The following is an 18,595-nucleotide window of genomic DNA, read 5'->3' as shown; positions in this document are numbered from 1 at the left end:
TTCTTTTTCTTGTTTATAAAGTTATTGTGATTACTAAGCTCACTAATCAAATTTCCTCCATTACTTTAAGATTATACATACCCCAAGTTTGGATGTTTTGGGACACATTGTGTTTTAATACACAATGTCATGATGTAGTCATGTTATAGATACCACAGCAGTATTTATCTGCTCCTACTAAAGCATAACATTCTCAACTGTGTCTTCAGCTTGTGAGAAATCCTGAAGATGGCCAAGGAGGATTCCACTGTCCGTTGCTTCCAGGGCCTGCTGATTTTTGGAAATGTGATTGTTGGTGTAAGTAATGAGAATTTTCAGAAAAGTCTGCTCTTCCTGTAAGCATGAGTTTAGATTAATCAAAAGAAAGATTTAAAATGAAAATAATGACTTTTGCTTTCAACTTTAAAGCATAAAAATCTAAAAGAAGTCACATCCACCACAGCCAGTATCCAAACATACCTACCACACATGCACTTCAGTGCTTCTTTCGGATTTCATCTTGGTCTGATTTTGGGAATCTGTTACTAAGGTTGTTAGGGCAAATATCTGCATCTTCTTGTTCTCCTACACAGAGGCCAATATCGGGATGTGGGAATGTCTTCTAGGTCAAGCTGTGTGGGTACAAGGGAGAGCACTCGTTTGGGAGTCAAGGGACCTGGTTCTTGGGCCAGCTCTGCCTCTGACTTAATGTGTATCCCTGGAAAAGTCATCACCTTTCAGGGCCAAGATGTCTCATCCATGAAATACAGGCCATGGGATAAGCTTCTAGCCAAGATTCTAGCTCTCACTGATAAGTATGATCAGAACCACTTCAAATATTACAATACAGCAATGTTGGCAATAAGGCAGTGGGGGAGGGCTAGGGGTGAGTGGTAACCTTCATATAAAAAAGGTACCATCTAGGGTTGAGGCTGTGGCTCAGTGGTAGAGCGTTTACCTAGCACGTGCAAGGCTCTGGGTTCAATCCTCAGCACCACATAAAAACAAAAAAATAGATAAATAAATTGAATAAAGGTGTTGTGTCCAACTAAAAATAAATAAATAAATATATATTTTTTAAAGGGCACCATCTAGGGCTGGAATGTTGCTTGGTGGTAGAGCAGTTGCCTAGCATGCATGAAGTCCTGGATTCATCCCTAGCAATTAAAAAAAAAAAAATAGAAGCCATGTCAGATTGTATTTTGGATGGTCTAAAATTATCTAGGTATTTTCCCAAATAGGAATAAGACCAAGAGACATGTGAAAGAAAGTAGTATCCAAGGGAGACTGTATATGGAAGGAAGGAGCAGGATGGAATTAGCTGTTTGATTTCCTGGTAATGAGGAGTTGAAGTCAGTTGCATAAAATCTGTGCAGGGGAGGGAGTCAGTCTGTCTCACCCACCCTCACCTCCATTCCCTTTCCCAATGCTGTGCTCCTGGCCACCTGCCTGACACCACCCACTCTTGGCTTGCTCCCAGATGTGTGGCATCGCCCTGACTGCAGAGTGCATCTTCTTTGTATCTGATCAACACAGCCTCTACCCCCTGCTGGAAGCCACCAACAATGATGACATCTATGGGGCTGCCTGGATCGGCATGTTTGTGGGCATCTGCCTCTTCTGCCTGTCCGTCCTAGGCATTGTGGGCATCATGAAGTCCAACAGGAAAATTCTTCTGGCAGTAAGACCTTAAAACTCTCTGTAACTGTTTTCATGAACCCATTTCAATGGATTGTTTCTTATCACTGAGCACAATTTCTAGGCTTTCCATGACCCACGTAGGAGTAGAGAGTTCCAGATAAGGGTGAAAAAGCAGGGAGATTCCCTGCAGTGAGATCACCCCTTGGAGCAAGAACATTCTCAAGAAGTCCAGAAGGTTCCCACCAGGGAACCCAAAGGGAGACACCTGGGGGTGACTCTACTGATTATTTTCTAGATCTGTGCTTCTCTAACTGATATCTGCAGTTGCTCAACATATACAGCCAGAAATTACATAGGACCAAAAAAAAAAAAAAAATTGTGAGAACTTGTTTATTAGATTTTTTGCCCTTGACAAGAAGTAGTTTTAAATACTATTTTAATATTAATCATTAATATGTAAGGACATAAAATACCAAGTAGCCATGAAGATTTCAGAGAAAGTAGGAGGATTTTTGAAGATTTTTGAGCTCAAGGCTGCTGGGTTTATATGAGGGCCTGCCCTTCCCACATCAAGAAAAACTTGACAAGCCCCACTGCGAGTGCCCCTTCCACTCACACCCACCTGTGGAGGCTCTAACCCTGTCCCCAAACCACATACAGCAAGACTGCGACCTGCCTTCATAGATGGAAGCAAATTTGAGGCCAGCAGAGCTAAGAAACCTCTAAGTTGCACCTAGATCTCTACTGCCTGCCCCTATGCACCAGGACAGAAGTTTCTTGTGTTGCCATGGGAAAACACATCACACACACACACACACACACACATACATAACTCCCAACCTCTGAAACAACTTTCCTGCCCAAATGCTCAGGATCTGAGTTCGACTTTTAGAAACAAGTCCCACAACTTTAGGTACCTGTTGGTTTACTTTTCCTGTAAGCAAACTACTGTCCTGGTACTCAGGGAATGCAGACCATTGCCATTCTCTGTTTCCTTAGTGTGAGTTAGTTCAAGGGCAAATGCACCCACTTTGGGAGGGTGGGGAAAGGAATGCAAGGAAGAGGGAGAGGAGAGGCACGTGTCCCTAAAGACAGCCTTCACCTCACCCCATGCCACCCTCCCAGAGTCCCTCAGAGATGTCCTGAGGCTCTGTGAGAGGAGCAGCACATCTCTTGACAAGTATCAAGGTGGAGCCAATACAGGGAAAAACAGTACAGGGCCGGCCTCTGAAGGTCCCCTGACAGCAGACAGAGGTTTTTACCGTCCAGGTGGCGTGGGCAGTAGAGGATTCTGTTCAGAAAGCTTCCCAGGAGCAAAGGAGGAGGACGTTTTTCCCTGCCCTCCCCCACTGACTCTGACCACAGTCCCCCTTCTCACAAAGGACACAAGGACCAAAAGTGCACGTGTAAAGCCGAGGAAGGCAAAGGCAGAACTCTCACCTAGACTTAAAGGACATCTGCTGCCCGGTATTTTCCAGCTAGAAATAGAGATGGTGTCACAGGGAGGCATTATGTGCCACCATGGGTGTACAGCCCATGTGCCCCATGCACACGCACAACACAAACCCCACCAGTACACCTGGTGAGCTCTGCTTTATTCACATGAGTGACAGGATGTGGGAGGAGGATGCCACTGAGACACTGTGTGCCTGGCTACTGGCTCTTCTCTGATATACCGAGGTCCTGGTTACGAAGGACACCAGATGTTCAACAGATGCTGGTTTATCTTCTTCTGACCTCTGAGATTCTAAAATGTTCTGAAAAGCATAAAGAAAATCTCTTAATTAGAGGAGCTTTTTAAGGCTCTCCATCATGTGAGACACACTAAGACTCTGCCTGCCCCTGAGCCTACACATACGTGAATACGTGTGTGTGCGCGCACAGACACACACACACACACACACACACACACACACACACACATATCAATTCATTCTCTTGCATTTGTTTTTCCCAGTTAAACTAGAAATTCAGGAACTGGATGAGAAAGCTCTATCCACCCTGATCATACAGTGACCTCTTTGAAGATGGAGGTCTCTTCCCCCAATGGGGACTTCAGCCAACCTAAACAAATGGCCACTTGTTCTCCTGAGAAAATCAGAGGGTATTGCTGACTAGCACAAAGCCTTGCACCCAGCACCTAGAACCAAGCCCCATTCCAACCAGCTGATCAAAGAAGCCTTGTGTGATAACTGCATGAATGTTCAGATGACTATATTTAGGTTAAAGTGCTGAAAAATGATAGCCATCATTTGGGGAAGTCTCTTTTGGGGGATAAATGTAATTCTTTTTTCTTGTATGTTTCTTTTCCAGTATTTCATTCTGATGTTTATAGTATACGGTTTTGAAGTCGCATCTTGCATCACAGCAGCTACGCAACGAGACTTTGTGAGTATGCTCCCCAAAAGCACAGAGCAGAAATGATAATGAGTCGCCATTACCATAATAACATAATAGCTGGCATGCATTAAGCCCTTGCTGTGTGCCAGGCATGCTAATAGGCATACTAATAATAGATAGTTAATTTTACTTAATACTCATAAACCTAAGAGATAGGCAGTATCTCCTGTCATTTTATAAATGAAAAAATAATAATAATGAGACGTAAGAAGGTAAAGCAAGCTGGGTGTCATGGTGCATGCCTGCAATCCCAGCAGCTTGGGAGGCTGAGGCAGGAGGATCACAAGTTCAGAGCCAGCCTCAGCAAAAGTGAGGTGCTGTCTCTAAATAAAATACAACTCAGTGAGAGCCTGTCTCTAAATAAAATACAAAATAGGGCTGGGGATGTGGCTCAGTGCCCCTGAGTTCAATCCCCAGTACACGCCCCTCCCCCTAAAAAAGAAGATAAAGTAACAAAACTCATCTGAAGTTGCACAGCAAAAACGTGAGAAAGAGCAGAATTCTGACCCCAGGCAACCTGACTCCCAGGGTCCAACCTGGTAACCATAGGCTCATCTCACTCTGACCCATATTCTACCTCAGCTAAGACTTATCTTTCTTTCTTCTTTTCTTGCTGTTTCCCTACCCTATGCCACCCTATAATATTTGTTCACCCTGGTCACAGTAACCTCGTTGAAGATGGGGGTTTCTTCCCCACATAGGGACTTAAGCCAACCAGGCAGCCTTAGCCCACTCTACTTGGCATCTCTGAGTATGGTTTTGCTCTAAGAGAATGTTCAGAGTTCTCAGCAACAGGTGGGAAGAATATTTTCCCTTCTTTGGGCACTAGTATGCTAACTCTCCCTCTTATTTTTGCCTCTGTCCCTGTAGTTCACACCCAACCTCTTCCTGAAGCAGATGCTGGTGAGGTACCAAAACAACAGCCCTCCAAGCAACGATGACCAGTGGAAAAACAATGGAGTCACCAAAACCTGGGACAGGCTCATGCTCCAGGTAAGGTGGGTGGTCCTGGGGAGATGCCATTTTGTAGCTAGACCAGTGGCCAGGTGGACATGGATGGGAGTGAAGTTAGCATCTCTAGGGGGCTTTCCTCCAGAAAGAAACTTGTGACAGGCAAGGTCATCTATGCCTCTTATTTACTGGTGGAGGCAGGGGTGCACGAGGAAAATGTTGAACACATAACTCAATGGAATCCCTAAATATATGTTTAATTTCAAGTCATGATGTTGATTCGCTTACCTTCATAGCAAGTAGATCAAAGAAATTTACATTAATCATATGCTCTGCTTCTTAGACGGCAGGTCTTATTCACATTAAAAGAAAAATGTCTACTCAAATGGCAAATTCTGCCTATCTTACCTTTCTGATACATTTCTATACCTCCCATGTGTCAGTTCTGCTAAGGACAGGGGATATAATTTAATCACCCAATTTTTTTCTAACTGGCAATCATACCATCCAGTTTATCTCAAATACTATCAGAAGTCCAAGTCTTCCAGAATATGACCCCCATATTTCCATATGCATATAAATTGTTTTCTTCTATATACCCCCAATGTGACCCAATTCTCCCTATCCTGCTCCTGCTCCCCATCCTCCCACCAACTTTTCAGTCTGTCACCAGCAAAGCCTCTCATAACATCCATTCCTTCTTTGAACTCACCCTTTTCTCTCTGGCTTTACTAGAAACTCAACTGCCTCCTAGTGGCACTACCTTCCCTTCATCCTCTCACTTTCCCCCATATCTCATGCACCCTAGGAACTGGAAATTAACTAAGTGCCTCCGTGTTCTACGTGGCTGTCATACTATTTCCTTCTTTCCTTCATTCCTCCTTCAAACACTTGAACTTCATGACATCAGTCTGTATCGCCCATTACCCTTCTTTATTATGATTATTTATCGGCCACCTTCCAATCAGTCATTCCCTTCATTGGGGACTTCAATATTTCACTCACTGTCCACTCTTCATTCATATTCCTGTCATGGGCCTGTGAGACTGTGACAACCACATGGAAACATGTGATCTCTCAATTCCCTGTCCTACACCATTCCAAAGGTCTTCTCCACCTCAGCTCAGCCATCCTCTTCCACAGCCATGGCTAGTGTGTCATAACCAATAATTATGCTAAGAAAACCCCACTCTGTCCACTGTCTTCTATTTTATCTTCATTTATTCTTTTTTTAATATATATATATATATATAAAACATATTTTTAACATATATATATTATATATATATATATATATAATATATATATTATACTTAAGGGGTTGGCTTGGTTTGGCTCATAATAAACGCTTAATAAATCTTTATTATTAATACTAATATCTTGGTACAATAATGTGAGAGAGATCGTTATTCTAATATTACACATGAGCAAATTTAAATGCAGAAAATTAAAAATTAGTGGTGTAGAAATTATAAGTAATTCTTGTTTTGCTTTTCTGCATTTTTACCATTTTCCTCAATAATTGTGTGTTACATTTATAAGAGAAGAAAATAAACTGGAAAAAAAAGTGTTAAAACCTGGTGTCATGCAGCTGTACCTCTACATAGAAAAGGAAGATCATTGGCACGTAACTGATATCCTTATGTTGGCTGGAATGCAAAATAGAGAGGATAAAGCAAAGTTCAAATGTTTGAAGGAGGAATGAAGGAAAGAAGGAAATACTATGGCAGCCAAGTAGTGTGTGTGTGTGTGTGTGTGTGTGTGTGTGTGTATTAGTTGTAGATGGACACAATACCTTTATTTTGTTCATTTATTTTTATGTGGTGCTGAGGATCAAACCCAGTGCCTCACACATGAAAGGCAAGCACTGTTCTACTGGGCCTTAGCCCCAGTCCCTCTTCATTTATTCTTATATTTCCATTCTAATAATTTTTTCTCCTTCAGGATCTCCAATTAATTGGCCACCTTTTCATGCTATATCACCCTTTTCATGTTCTCTTCCCTCTTAACTGTCCCTTCATCAACCTCCTTTACTCCCTTACCTGTTGCTGTTCATCAGGGAACTACCTGACCCCCACTGTGGGAATGCAATTTTCACCCACTCTTCAGCTACACCCTAAGAGCTAAATATTACACAACTCTGGTGACTAATTTAAAACTAAATTTGTGACCATAAGGCTCAGATAGGCACTCTATATTTCCTAGTATTTTTTCCCTGAAAATTTGTTTTCTAGTATTTCATATATTCTCCCCTCTCTTTACATCTGTATACTCTCTCCTCCCCCTTACTTTCAGCTGTTGATTTCACCTCATATTGTATTAAGAAAATAGAAGGAAGCCGGACATGGTGGTGCACACCTGTAATCCCAGTAGCTCAGGAGGCTGAGGCAGGAGGATCTTGAGTTCAAAGCCAGCCTCAGCAAAAGTCAGGTGCTAAGCAACTCAGTGAGACCCTGTCTCTAAATAAAATACCAAATAGGGCTGGGGATGTGGCTTAGTGGTCAAGTGCCCTGAGTTTAATCCCCAGTATACACACACACACACACACACACACACACACACACACAGAATATAGAAGGAATCAGACAAAAAACATCTCTATCACCAAATCTGCCCATTTACATGTTTCTGCACTCATGTGTTTTTCCTTCTCTCTAGTGATGACAAATGGACTGTCCATTATCCAAATCCCTGTTTTTTACTCTGCATCTCTCCTTCACTTCAACAAACTTCCTTGCTCTCATCTGCTTCATTCGTTTCCCCTTAAATCAGCCTGCAAGAACTCCTTCAGTTGTACATGTTTTTTTAAAAAACAAAACAAACAACAACAACAACAAAAACTCTTTCTCCACATTCACCCACTATTCTGTCCACAAACTGTTCTATTTCGTGGCATATCTCAAAAGAGATGCTAACACTTGCTGATTACATTTTCATGCCTCTCATCTGCTTTCATCCAACTATAATTGGCTTCTGACCCCACCACTCCACCAAAGCAGCCTTTATCATGGTACCAGTTACCTCCATCCTGCCAACCTCAATGACTAAGTTTCTGTCCTCATCTTATTGACCTCCCATCAGCATTTGTCTCATGGGCTACTCCTACTTGACCCCCTTTGCTGGGTTTTCACCCTTTCCTAACTTAGTGTTACAGTACTACAGGGCTCAATTCTAGACTCTTAACTCTTCTCTGTTCCTACCTAAATCCTGGTCTGAAACAAGCATGGCTCAAACTTAACCATTTTTTCCCCCAGAATGGTCCAGTCAATACAGAAGAATTATTTCTCTTGATCAAATATTTCCAATTCTCCAATGGCAAAATTGGATACCCTGTAAACATGATTTTTATCATCAAATTTTCTAGGGTACATTTATTCTAAAATAAATGCTTCCTCCCTTGAAACATTTAGAGAATTTATGATAAAGAAGAAAAGTGATATGGGTTGCTTTATCCTCTATCTTGCATTCCAGCCAACATAAGGATATCAATTACGTGCCAATTGATCCTCCTTTTCTGTGTAGAGGTATAGCTGCATGACACCAGGTTTTAACACTTTTTTCCAGTTTATTTTCTTCCCTTATAAACATATTACACAATTATTCAGAAAAATGGTAAAAATGCAGAAAAGCAAAACAAGAATTACTTAAAATTTCTACACCACTAATTTTTAATTTTCTGCATTTAAATTTGCTCATGTGTAATGTTAGAATAACGATATCTCTCTCACATTATTGTACCAAGATATTAGTATTAATAATAAAGATTTAAGGGTTTACTATGAGCCAAGCACTGTACCAACCCCTTAAGTACATCATCTCATTCAATCCTTACAAAAACTCTGTAAAGTAGATACTATATTTATCCCAGCTTTGCAGTTAAGAAAAATGAGTCTTAGAGAGTTTTAAACATGTCGAAAGCTACAGGGCTCATTAAAGGCTAGTAAAGTAAAAAATGTGAAAAATACTTTGCAAACTCTGATGTAAGTTATTGATGCCTTCAACTCTAGTTTGGGAATTTTTTAGTAAACGTAAGATATGGTATACATTCCATATCTTCTTTCTCTCTCTAAAACTCAATTGCTACATTGATGGCTCTAGGAAAGACCATGAAAAAGAATTGCGTATCTCTTATCCACTGGCAGGATCACTGCTGTGGCGTAAATGGTCCATCAGACTGGCAGAAATACACATCCGCCTTCCGGACTGAGAACAATGATGCTGACTATCCCTGGCCTCGGCAGTGCTGTGTCATGAACACCCTTAAAGAGCCTCTCAACCTGGAGGCTTGCAAACTAGGAGTGCCTGGTTATTATCACGATCAGGTGAGTCCCCTTGCCTCCCAAGACCTGCCAGAAGCTTCTCTTTATGAGAAAAAGATAATGGTCACTGTAAGTACTAGTTTCTCAGTAAGGTATTCTGTCTTTTTTTCCTCTAAACTCATGTTAATTGATTCCTTCTTTGTGAGTTAATTATGAATGCTAATCTAGAATTGATATGGACACATTTATATTTTAATAAAATAACAAAACAGGAGAATTGCAATGGTGAAATCCAACTTTGTTCAAATGAATATTTGTATAATGTCTAGAATTGGTATTTCAAGAAACAGCTACATAAAACCAAGATTTGCTCTATTTTTGCAAAGTGTATATATTAGAAGGGATGATACCAAAAAGAATGTTTTGCTAGTTTCAAAGCAATGGCAATTGCAGAGGGTACATGCAGTAATTATGTATCCACATTTCTTATTCATTGGTAATATGAGGCAATCTTAATAAAATGTTTGATTGGTAATTTGGGTCAAAGATGGTTTACACACAGATGGTTTATGAAAAAGTATCTCCAGGCAGAGGAGGATAATATGATGATGATCGTGAAACATTTACTGAGTTCTTACTAGACGCCAGATGCTGTTCTGCATGCCATACATATACTAACACCTTTGATGCTCAAAAGGAGGTGCCTATGTGATCTCTATTTTCCCAGATGAGGAACTAAGAAACAGAGATGCTAAGCAGTACCTTGCCCAAGGTCACACACAACTAGTAAAAGGTAGTCAGAATTCAAACCCAAGCAGTCTGGCTCAGGGCACAGACTGTAAGCCAATAGACTTGGTAATTGTCCCCAGAAGCCCTGTGGAGAGCTCCCACAGACCTGTAGCCACCGAGCACAACATCACACACTCAAGCTGTGCACTGCTTTGGGAGTTAGCCCTTTAAGGAAACCTGATTGAATGCTGGTTTATTCCATAATTGGGAAATGTCACACTCTTTAGTTTGGGAGTGAATGATACAAACTGTCTGTCTGAGTGACAGGCACTGTACTGCTGATCATCACACCACATCTAGCAAGGTGCTCAGACTAGGATTGAATACGTTATTTAGGGAACGACATCAGAATGATGGAGATGAGTCTGAAGCGGTATTCTGAGCAACCCACATTTAGCTGTACAGCAGCTTTGTTCTGGAATTGTTTTAACCAGTTATTTTCAGAGTTATAAAAATTAAATTTGTTGCTTTTTTATAATAACAGCATGAAATATAACTATCACTCTCACAACTTAAAAAGTGCTTTTAATATTTCAACATTGGAACTGGCTCATGCAAACCAATCTTGATTGGGTTGTAATTACTTATACACTGTGTCACCTCTTTAAGACCAATAACAGACTGATTGGCCTTCAGATGATTGGTTTCTTTCATAGCAACACTTTTTTCTCTAGCACATAAAATATTCTAAGTTATGAAAACAAGCCTAACACTGTGCATTTTCTCAAGTTTGGATAGATAAAAATTTGAGGTTAAATAAGGTTTAACTCTTTCTCTTCTCACTGCCTTGGGACCTCCACAACAACTTTGACAACCTTTCTACACCTTCCCTTTCAGTTCCTCGGTCTCATCTGCCTTTGACATCTCCACCTCCACCACCTACCAGTGAACCACAACCACAAATCATCATCACTCAGCCTTACTCCTCCACCAAATTCCTTAGTTCTGAAATTTCTCCTGGTCCCTGATTCTCTATGCTTCTTTCTACTTCCTCAACTTCATTCATTCTTTGCCCTCAACATACTTTCTGATCTACTAGTCATTTTTCTGATTCTCCCTATCTTGCTCCCCCAGCTTCACCCGCATCCAATTCTCTGACTTATATGTCCTGCTAATTCCCTCCTAGAAATCCTTTCCACAAAGCTAACTGTGCCACTTAGTACCTACTATATTCCTGCTATTGCATTCAACACCCTGATCTGTCATGTTTGTTCCTTATTGTTTTCTCTGAGTTTCCTTAAAGACTTATATTATTCATTTCTATGTCTTCAATCCTTAGCATAATTCCTGGCACAAAGCAGGCACTCGATAAATGCTTGGTGGGTGAGTGAATGAAGAAGCAAAGGGCTGTCTTTTTTACATTCACACTGTAGCTTTTTAAGGTTTGCAGTGGGGCTGGGGATGTGGCTCAAGTGGTAGCGTGCTTGCCTGGCATGCTTGCGGCCCGGGTTCGATCCTCAGCATCACATATAAACAAAGATGTTGTGTCTGCAGAAAACTGAAAAATAAATATTAAAATTCTCTCTCTCTCTCTCTCTCAAAAAAAAAAAAAAAAAAAAGATTTGCAGTGCACAAATGTGCTGCTACAGACATGAAGACTAACATAATTAGCAAAGCCATCATAAGTGTGGTAATGGTAGAAACCAACCAGAATTTCACAGGTCAGATGCAAATATATATATATATATATATATATATATAAATAATGCTATATCATGTTCCATATGTTTCAGAAATGCTACATGCAAATACTGATCACTACACCTTAAGAATAGTATGATGTAAGGAAGTGAACACCACCGAAATGATTACAGCATGTGAAAACATACTAAAGGGAAGAGATGGAAAACTGGGACTTTACTCTGTGAGCTCCGTGAAGGCAAAACCTATTTCTGTCTTGTCACAGTTAAATGCCCACCTGGCACCAGGCACCGGGCCTAAAGGGCTCTTGTATATGTTATTAGATGAACGATCACCTCCCAGGACCTTCAGGAGGATGGGAGTGTTTTGTGAACCTTCAATTGTATTGTAAAAGATGCTGTTGTAATCATTCCCTAATATCATGCTCCATTTGCTCTATAAATGTTTACTAGGTGTCTTCTATGTGTCAGGCACTTATTCTTCATCTGGAGATTCAACAATGAACAAGACAAAATCTCTGCCCTTGTGGCACTTGCCTTCTTATATGGGAGACAAATAGTAAACATGGCACCAAAGAAGTGGTAGAAATCCAGGGGGTGATAAATGCCATGAGCAGCAACAAAGCAGGGTAACCATACAAAGAATGATGGGGGAAGGAGATTTTCACTCTAGTTGTCAGGGAAGGCTTGGTCAGGATGATATTTGCAGAATTCTGAATTAAGTGAGAAAATGAGACACTGGAAGATTGGGGGAGAGAATTCTAAATAAAGGAAGCAAAAAACATTAAGGCCCTCCAGTGGGAGGATTCTTAGATTTCTGGAGGAACACCAAGGAGGTGAGTCTGACGGGGTCATGATGGGTGAAGGATAGCTATAAGGCAAGGATGGGTCTAGATCTTATGAGTTCACTCAGGCCTCGGGGAGAACGGTTAGGAGGCCATTGTTGCAATCCTGAAGTGAGACCCTGGGAGGCCAAGGTGGTACCAGGGGATAGGAGGAAGCTTTTGGATGGGATATATTTTTAAAGCCAAACCAAAAAGATTTGCTCAAGTGTTGGATGTTGGCTACAGAAAAAAAAAAAAAAACGTTAAAGATAATTTGAAGATTTTTTCACTAGGCCATTTAGAAAATGAAAATGCCTGTAATATAAATGGAGAAGAGTAAAATGGTAAAGAAATCAAAGAAAAGCAAAGGAAGGACACAAATGTAGATTAACAGGGGACTGGGGCAGAGTCATGAGGACAGAAGCTCAAGTGGCCATGAGTGGTCACTGAATGGAGCCTGAACTTGGTAAGCCTAGGGTATCTGCTGGAATCTGCTGACATTTTCTGGTAAATCTAGCACATTTGCCTCAGGACCTCATGGTCCATGGCATTGACCCTTGTTACTGAATTTCCTAGGGATTACTTATAATTCCTAGGGCTTTAGTAAAGGTTGCTCAGATGGCAGTTCTAGCCTTACACATGGATATTGTTCCAGGTGGCTAGAACAGAGTATGCCATGTATAAATGCTCACTGAATTGTGGCATGTATGAATAAATGAATAAAAAAGTTAATCACTCTTTTGCATATGTATCATGGCTCCTTGAAATCTCACTGGAATCCAATAATGTTGAAATAATGATGTCAAATGAGAATTAGGGAACATGATGTTGGTCGGGATTCCTTTAATAATTATTTTTAAATGACTACTGAAGACCTCTGATTTTCAAAACCAGAATAATTTTTACTTTTAAGTAAAATGAATGAACAAATCAAAAAGTAATTCTGCCCTTTGGGGAGGAGAAAAGAATTCAAATTTTATTGAGCATCTATTATCCATATATTCAATATGGGGAAAATATTATATATATATATATATTAATAGTAACAGTTTTGCTAATAAGACTGAGTGATAAAGATACAAATAAATGTGACATAGACTAATAATTCAACAGTGTTACTTATATTCCTTTAGCAAAAGACTTCTAGTAGCTGACTGTCCACAGGGAGGTGGAAATAGCCTGGTTGTGAAACTGGACTTTGGAGGGCATCCATCCAGTAGTAATCTGCTTTCCCACTGATCTCTCACATCTTTTGTCCTGGTTGCTCTCACACCAATGTGGATCATCCCCTCCAGGGCTGCTATGAACTCATCTCTGGACCAATGAACCGACAGGCCTGGGGGGTTGCCTGGTTTGGATTTGCCATTCTCTGCTGGACTGTGAGTATCCTCTGGCACATGCTTTATTTCTGAAAGGGTGATGAAAAGGAAAAACCTTAAAATTGTCACTGGTTTTCTCAACCACACTAGAAGGTCAGGAAACAGAACCTCAAAGCTGAAAGCTAGTCAGGAAGCTTCTGACAGCAGAACAAGGACAGTGGGCCCCCTTGAGGTGTGGGGAGTTAACTTCCCTACCAGACCTTCTTTGGCTATCAGGGATGCACTTGCCTCTGGGGTGTGACTGCCTCTTTCCCCTGCCTAGACTTCTTACTGAACTCCAGCCTGCTGCTCCGGGGCTCCAGATCTCAGTAATGCATTACAACTAGACCCCAAAGACTGTCAGTTACCTAGGTGGCTCCTGCCCAAGCCTCATCCACCTAGTTCCTTCCAAAAGGCTGCCCCCTTTGGTCTCATCATTTCCTACTGCCCTCTCTATTGACTGCACATGCAAGCAGGAGATGAGAGCTGTGGTTCTCAGCCCTGGATGCACATTAAAGTCTCCTGAAGAGCTATAAACAAACAAACAACAACAACAATAACAAAAAGAGCTTGGATCTCAGTCTCTGAGATTCTGACTCAGTTGCCGTGGGGGCCCAGGTTTTTTTCCCCACCTCAAATGATTCCAATTTGCTGTTGAAGTTGAGAAACACTGTATTCAGGGAGCAGTCCCAAACTTTGGTCTCACAGCCCCTCGACATTCCCAAAATGTATTAAGGACTGCAAAAAGCTATTACCTATATAGCCTATATCTACTAATATTTACCCCCATCAGAAATTAAGATAGAAAAAAAGTGAATATTTGTTAATTCACTTTAAAATAATTAGTAGGAGGCTGGGGTTGTAGTACAGTGGTAGAGTGCTTGCCTGGCATGCCCAGGGCCCTGGGTTCAATCCCAGCATTGTCCAATAACAACAACACAGTTACAATAGTAATGACACAATTAACATAAAGGACATCTTTTGGTGGGTAAAAATGACTATTTTACAAAACAAAAAATGAGACTCAGTGGCAAAGTGCTTGTCTGGCCCTGGGTTTCATCCCAGCATGTCAAATAATAACAACAACGATGATGAAGATGCAGTTACAATAATCATAATGTAGCTAACTTAAAGAGCATTTTGGTGGGAAAAGTAACTATTTTACAATACAAAAAAATGGGGGAAAATTGCATCATTTTATATTCTTCAAATTTCTTTAATGTCTGGTTTAGTAGGAGACAGCTGGAGTCTCTCTTTTGGTCTTTCATTCAATCTGCTGTAATATGTCGACAGGGTTGAAAGATGTGAAGAAAATACATCCTTCACGTAGATGTATAGTCAAAACAGCAGGGATGCTTTAATAACCGTATCTGAAGATAATTGTGAATATTATTTTGATACTTCACCAAATTCCACAACTTTCTTAGATATCCATTGCCATAGAGAATCTGAAACTGTGTTAACAAACTTTTCATGTTATTACATTAACTATGTTACATTGGTCTGTACTACCCTTTGCATAAATCTTTTACTATGCATAATTCTATAACATCAGGAATTGGCTATTTGGGGAAATATTGGTTCATTGTGTAAGGCACGTCTTCCAAATGTTGATTGATGTTTTTTTGCAACACCAAAAGATCACTTCATTGATATCACCACATTGGAAAAAGATCTCAGGCAATGGAACACTGTCAAGCTCAGGGTAACAGATCAGTTTTCCAAAGATCTGATTTTTGTTTGAAAGCTCAAATTTATTGCTGAAAAAAAAATTATCAGTTGTTTTCCTTGAAGGGACAGACTCACTTTATAAATCTTTGAGATAATATCTGAGCAAACATCCAGTTCTGAAAAACCATAGCCTATCTGTTAGTCATTTTTTCGAGTAAAAATAGTGCTTCATAAAAAAAATGTGGCTAGGTCAGCTCACAAACAAGTTACTCAAGTGTTTTTCTTCCAGACAACCATATTTCACTATGCCACAGGACTTTTGTAGGCATATTTCTCTTTTGTCACACAGAATATTTAAAAGATGTGTACTCAAAGGTCAAAATGAAAGAAAATTCCAGTTCTTACTACTCTGTTGAGGATAATCTCCAGTAAAACTGGTATTTGTTTTTTACTGCAAGTACATGACAGAAGAGAAATATATAATGACTACTAACATATTTTAGCTCCTCTACCTCAATTCTTGCTAAGGCCACAGCCATTTTTTACCTTACACTGCTTTTGCACTAGTACCGTCAAACAGTGAAAATGCCAACGAACCCTAATAATTGTTTAAGCAGTCTTGAAATAATTGTTTAAGCATCTTGAAACCCGGAAAGGGTGTTTAGGTACCATAATTTGAGAAGTGCTGGGTTCAGGGGGAGTAAACTAAATGAGGCAGGAAGAGAAGGGTGTAATCCCTTGGTCCACCCCCTTCAGAGTTCCTGCAACACCCTGTGCATAACCTGTTGTGGAACTACCCTGCTGTGTTCCATTTGACTGCCTGAGGCTTAGGGATCAGATGCTCTTTGCTGCCCAGGACCTAGCATAGCCCATAGTAAGGGTTCAATAATTTGTTGAATGAATGAAAGCTATCAATAGTAAAATTTCTATTCAAGTCAGTTGGTGGGAACTGTAGGATGACGTTTAAAGGTTTTTGAGTATCTTAGATCTCCAGACCAGTTGTACCTCTTGATATGTCCACAAGTATCAAGTGGGTTTTAGATATAGTAAATTTTTGCAATTCAGAAGATGGAAGGAAGGGACTTAAAGATATTGAGGGTGTGCTATGGAAAAGGTACCATATCAAATACTTTCAGTATTAAACCCCCACAACAGTAGCTTGGTAGGTAGCCAGTCTTCCATCTTTCAAGGAACAGTACTTGAGGAGAGCTCTTGGGCATGTCCAGTTCACTGCTGACTACAAAGGGCTTTCCCCCAGTGCTTAATCAGATAAACTCCGAAGTCAACTACCTGGCTCAGAACCCAGCACCCATAGTTCTATGACTTTGATTAAATTCCTTATCATCTCTGTGCCTCAGTTTCTTCAGAGGTTTTTGGAAATAGTAATGCCTGATGAATATAAGTTCCCCTAATAAACATTAGCTTCAATTATTAGTATTACTCTTACTATTGTTGTTGTTGTCATTGTTGTTTCATTCACTTCTCTAGCTCAGATGTAGGTAGAGAAGGTGCTATATTTATTTTATAGATGTAAAAATTGAGGCTCTGGAAAGTTAAGTGAACTGGCTAAAGTCCCCTGGGAGGAGTTGCCAGACCTAAAACAGAACTCAGATATTCCAACACCTGGACTGAGTCAGTTTCCTTGGGTTTTGGGTTCTGTAGAATTCATCAGGGGCAGCTATTCTAGATCATAGGCATCAGAAGAAAAAGGAGAAGTCTCTTGGAAGAAGAGTTCAATACTTAGAAGTAAAAAACTCTTACTCCAAAATGGTAGCTACTAGAAATGGGACCTCATTGGGGACTAATTAGCCCCGATATCAAGAAGAAAGAATTTCCCTAGGAGGCTAGCTTAGCATAGAAATAAGAAGAGCAACCTCAGAAGTCATAGTCTAGGATGGCAATTGGGGTTGGAAAGCAGGAAACAGGAAGGCTGCCTCTGAGAGGCAGGTAATAATTGATGCTTTAGATCAGAATGGACTCTGTCATATCTGGACTTGTAGTGTTGCTTAAGGTTGATCTTAAAATCAGTGTCACCTAAGCCTGAAAGAACTTAACTTTACTTTTTTTTCAAGTAAATATTTCTATAAATTTTATTTTGTTTTGTTTCCCCCTTTCTATTCTAGTTTTGGGTTCTCCTGGGTACCATGTTCTACTGGAGCCGAATTGAATATTGAGCATCAAGTGTCACCACCATACCTCCTTCCTCGGGTGACTCTGGACCTGGTGCTGGAACCTGTTTTCTCCCAACAGTCCACGAGCTCTGCTATAACCTGTGCACGTTTAATCTCACATTGCCAAGTCAGCTGATGTGGAGAGCCTTTGAACTCTCAGGATCTTGCAGTTCTCAGGACTAGTATTTTTAAGATTCTGCAATATTTTTATGCACTGTAAGACAGAGAGGATTTGGAAAGTGGAGACTAGCCTCTCTCATCCCTGTTTATTTTTAATTTGGAGCATAAAAATATTCAAAGAAACTATATTGTCACAGTAAGCCAGCTCCGTATATGATTAACAAATCTGCCTCTATTTCTCCTTGTTTTCTTAAAAAAAAAAAAAAAAAAAAAAACCTTCCAGGCTTGCATTTATCTCAGTATTGTCTGGATGAGAGAAGGAAGCAAAAGATTGCTGAATTGTGTCTTTTGCCTTTCAATCTACCACGGACTTGTGAGTCTTTTGATAAAACTTTGGGATCCTTTTATTTTCCAGAGCAATCCGTGATCTTTAGTTAATGATGGTTGAAATTCCCTGTTATGCCCTTTGGAGTGATACGCTTAGTAACATCAATTCTCCATTAATTAAAAGTATGTGGACTTTGAGGACATTGAAGGGGCCTGTTATATGTTGACTCAGTCTTTAACCTGAACGGTCTCAACTTGAAACACCTTTCCAATAGGTGAGATGAAGGCTGGCTGGTAGAACAAGGTGATTTATAGGGATTTTTGTTTGCTGTCAAAATATTTCTCTTCTGAACTGTTTCATTTGCAGTCCTAAAGGAAGTTCCTGTAACTCAACATCTGTTTGCCTGATCTTATAAATAAAGAGGGTTTTAAAAGTTGTTTACTTCTTTTGTTTATACGGGCGCC

The 18,595-nt window shown here is 40.3% G+C and overlaps 1 protein-coding gene across 1 annotated transcript; it reads left to right on the top strand.

The window, feature by feature from the left end:
* The first annotated feature begins 228 nt into the window (after positions 1-228).
* Upk1b (uroplakin 1B) lies at positions 229-17,686 on the top strand. The gene is made up of 7 exons (XM_076868585.1): positions 229-297; positions 1,460-1,660; positions 3,934-4,008; positions 4,891-5,013; positions 9,114-9,293; positions 13,779-13,862; positions 17,636-17,686. The coding sequence occupies exons 1-7, from the start codon at positions 229-231 to the stop codon at positions 17,684-17,686; spliced, it is 783 nt and encodes a 260-aa protein (XP_076724700.1).
* The last annotated feature ends 909 nt before the right edge of the window (positions 17,687-18,595 follow it).

Source organism: Callospermophilus lateralis, chromosome 10, assembly GCF_048772815.1.
Source record: "Callospermophilus lateralis isolate mCalLat2 chromosome 10, mCalLat2.hap1, whole genome shotgun sequence".
In the NCBI taxonomy this organism is placed as follows: domain Eukaryota; kingdom Metazoa; phylum Chordata; class Mammalia; order Rodentia; family Sciuridae; genus Callospermophilus; species Callospermophilus lateralis.
Note: the sequence above shows the minus strand (reverse complement) of the source record. Positions and strands in the feature narration are given on the sequence as shown.

Coding starts and splice junctions, on each gene's coding strand:
- Upk1b (XM_076868585.1), top strand. CDS start 229: ATGGCCAAGGAGGATTCCACTGTCCGTTGCTTCCAGGGCCTGCTGATT. Junction 4,009..4,890: donor CAGCTACGCAACGAGACTTT/GTGAGTATGCTC, acceptor CTGTCCCTGTAG/TTCACACCCAACCTCTTCCT. Junction 5,014..9,113: donor GGGACAGGCTCATGCTCCAG/GTAAGGTGGGTG, acceptor ATCCACTGGCAG/GATCACTGCTGTGGCGTAAA.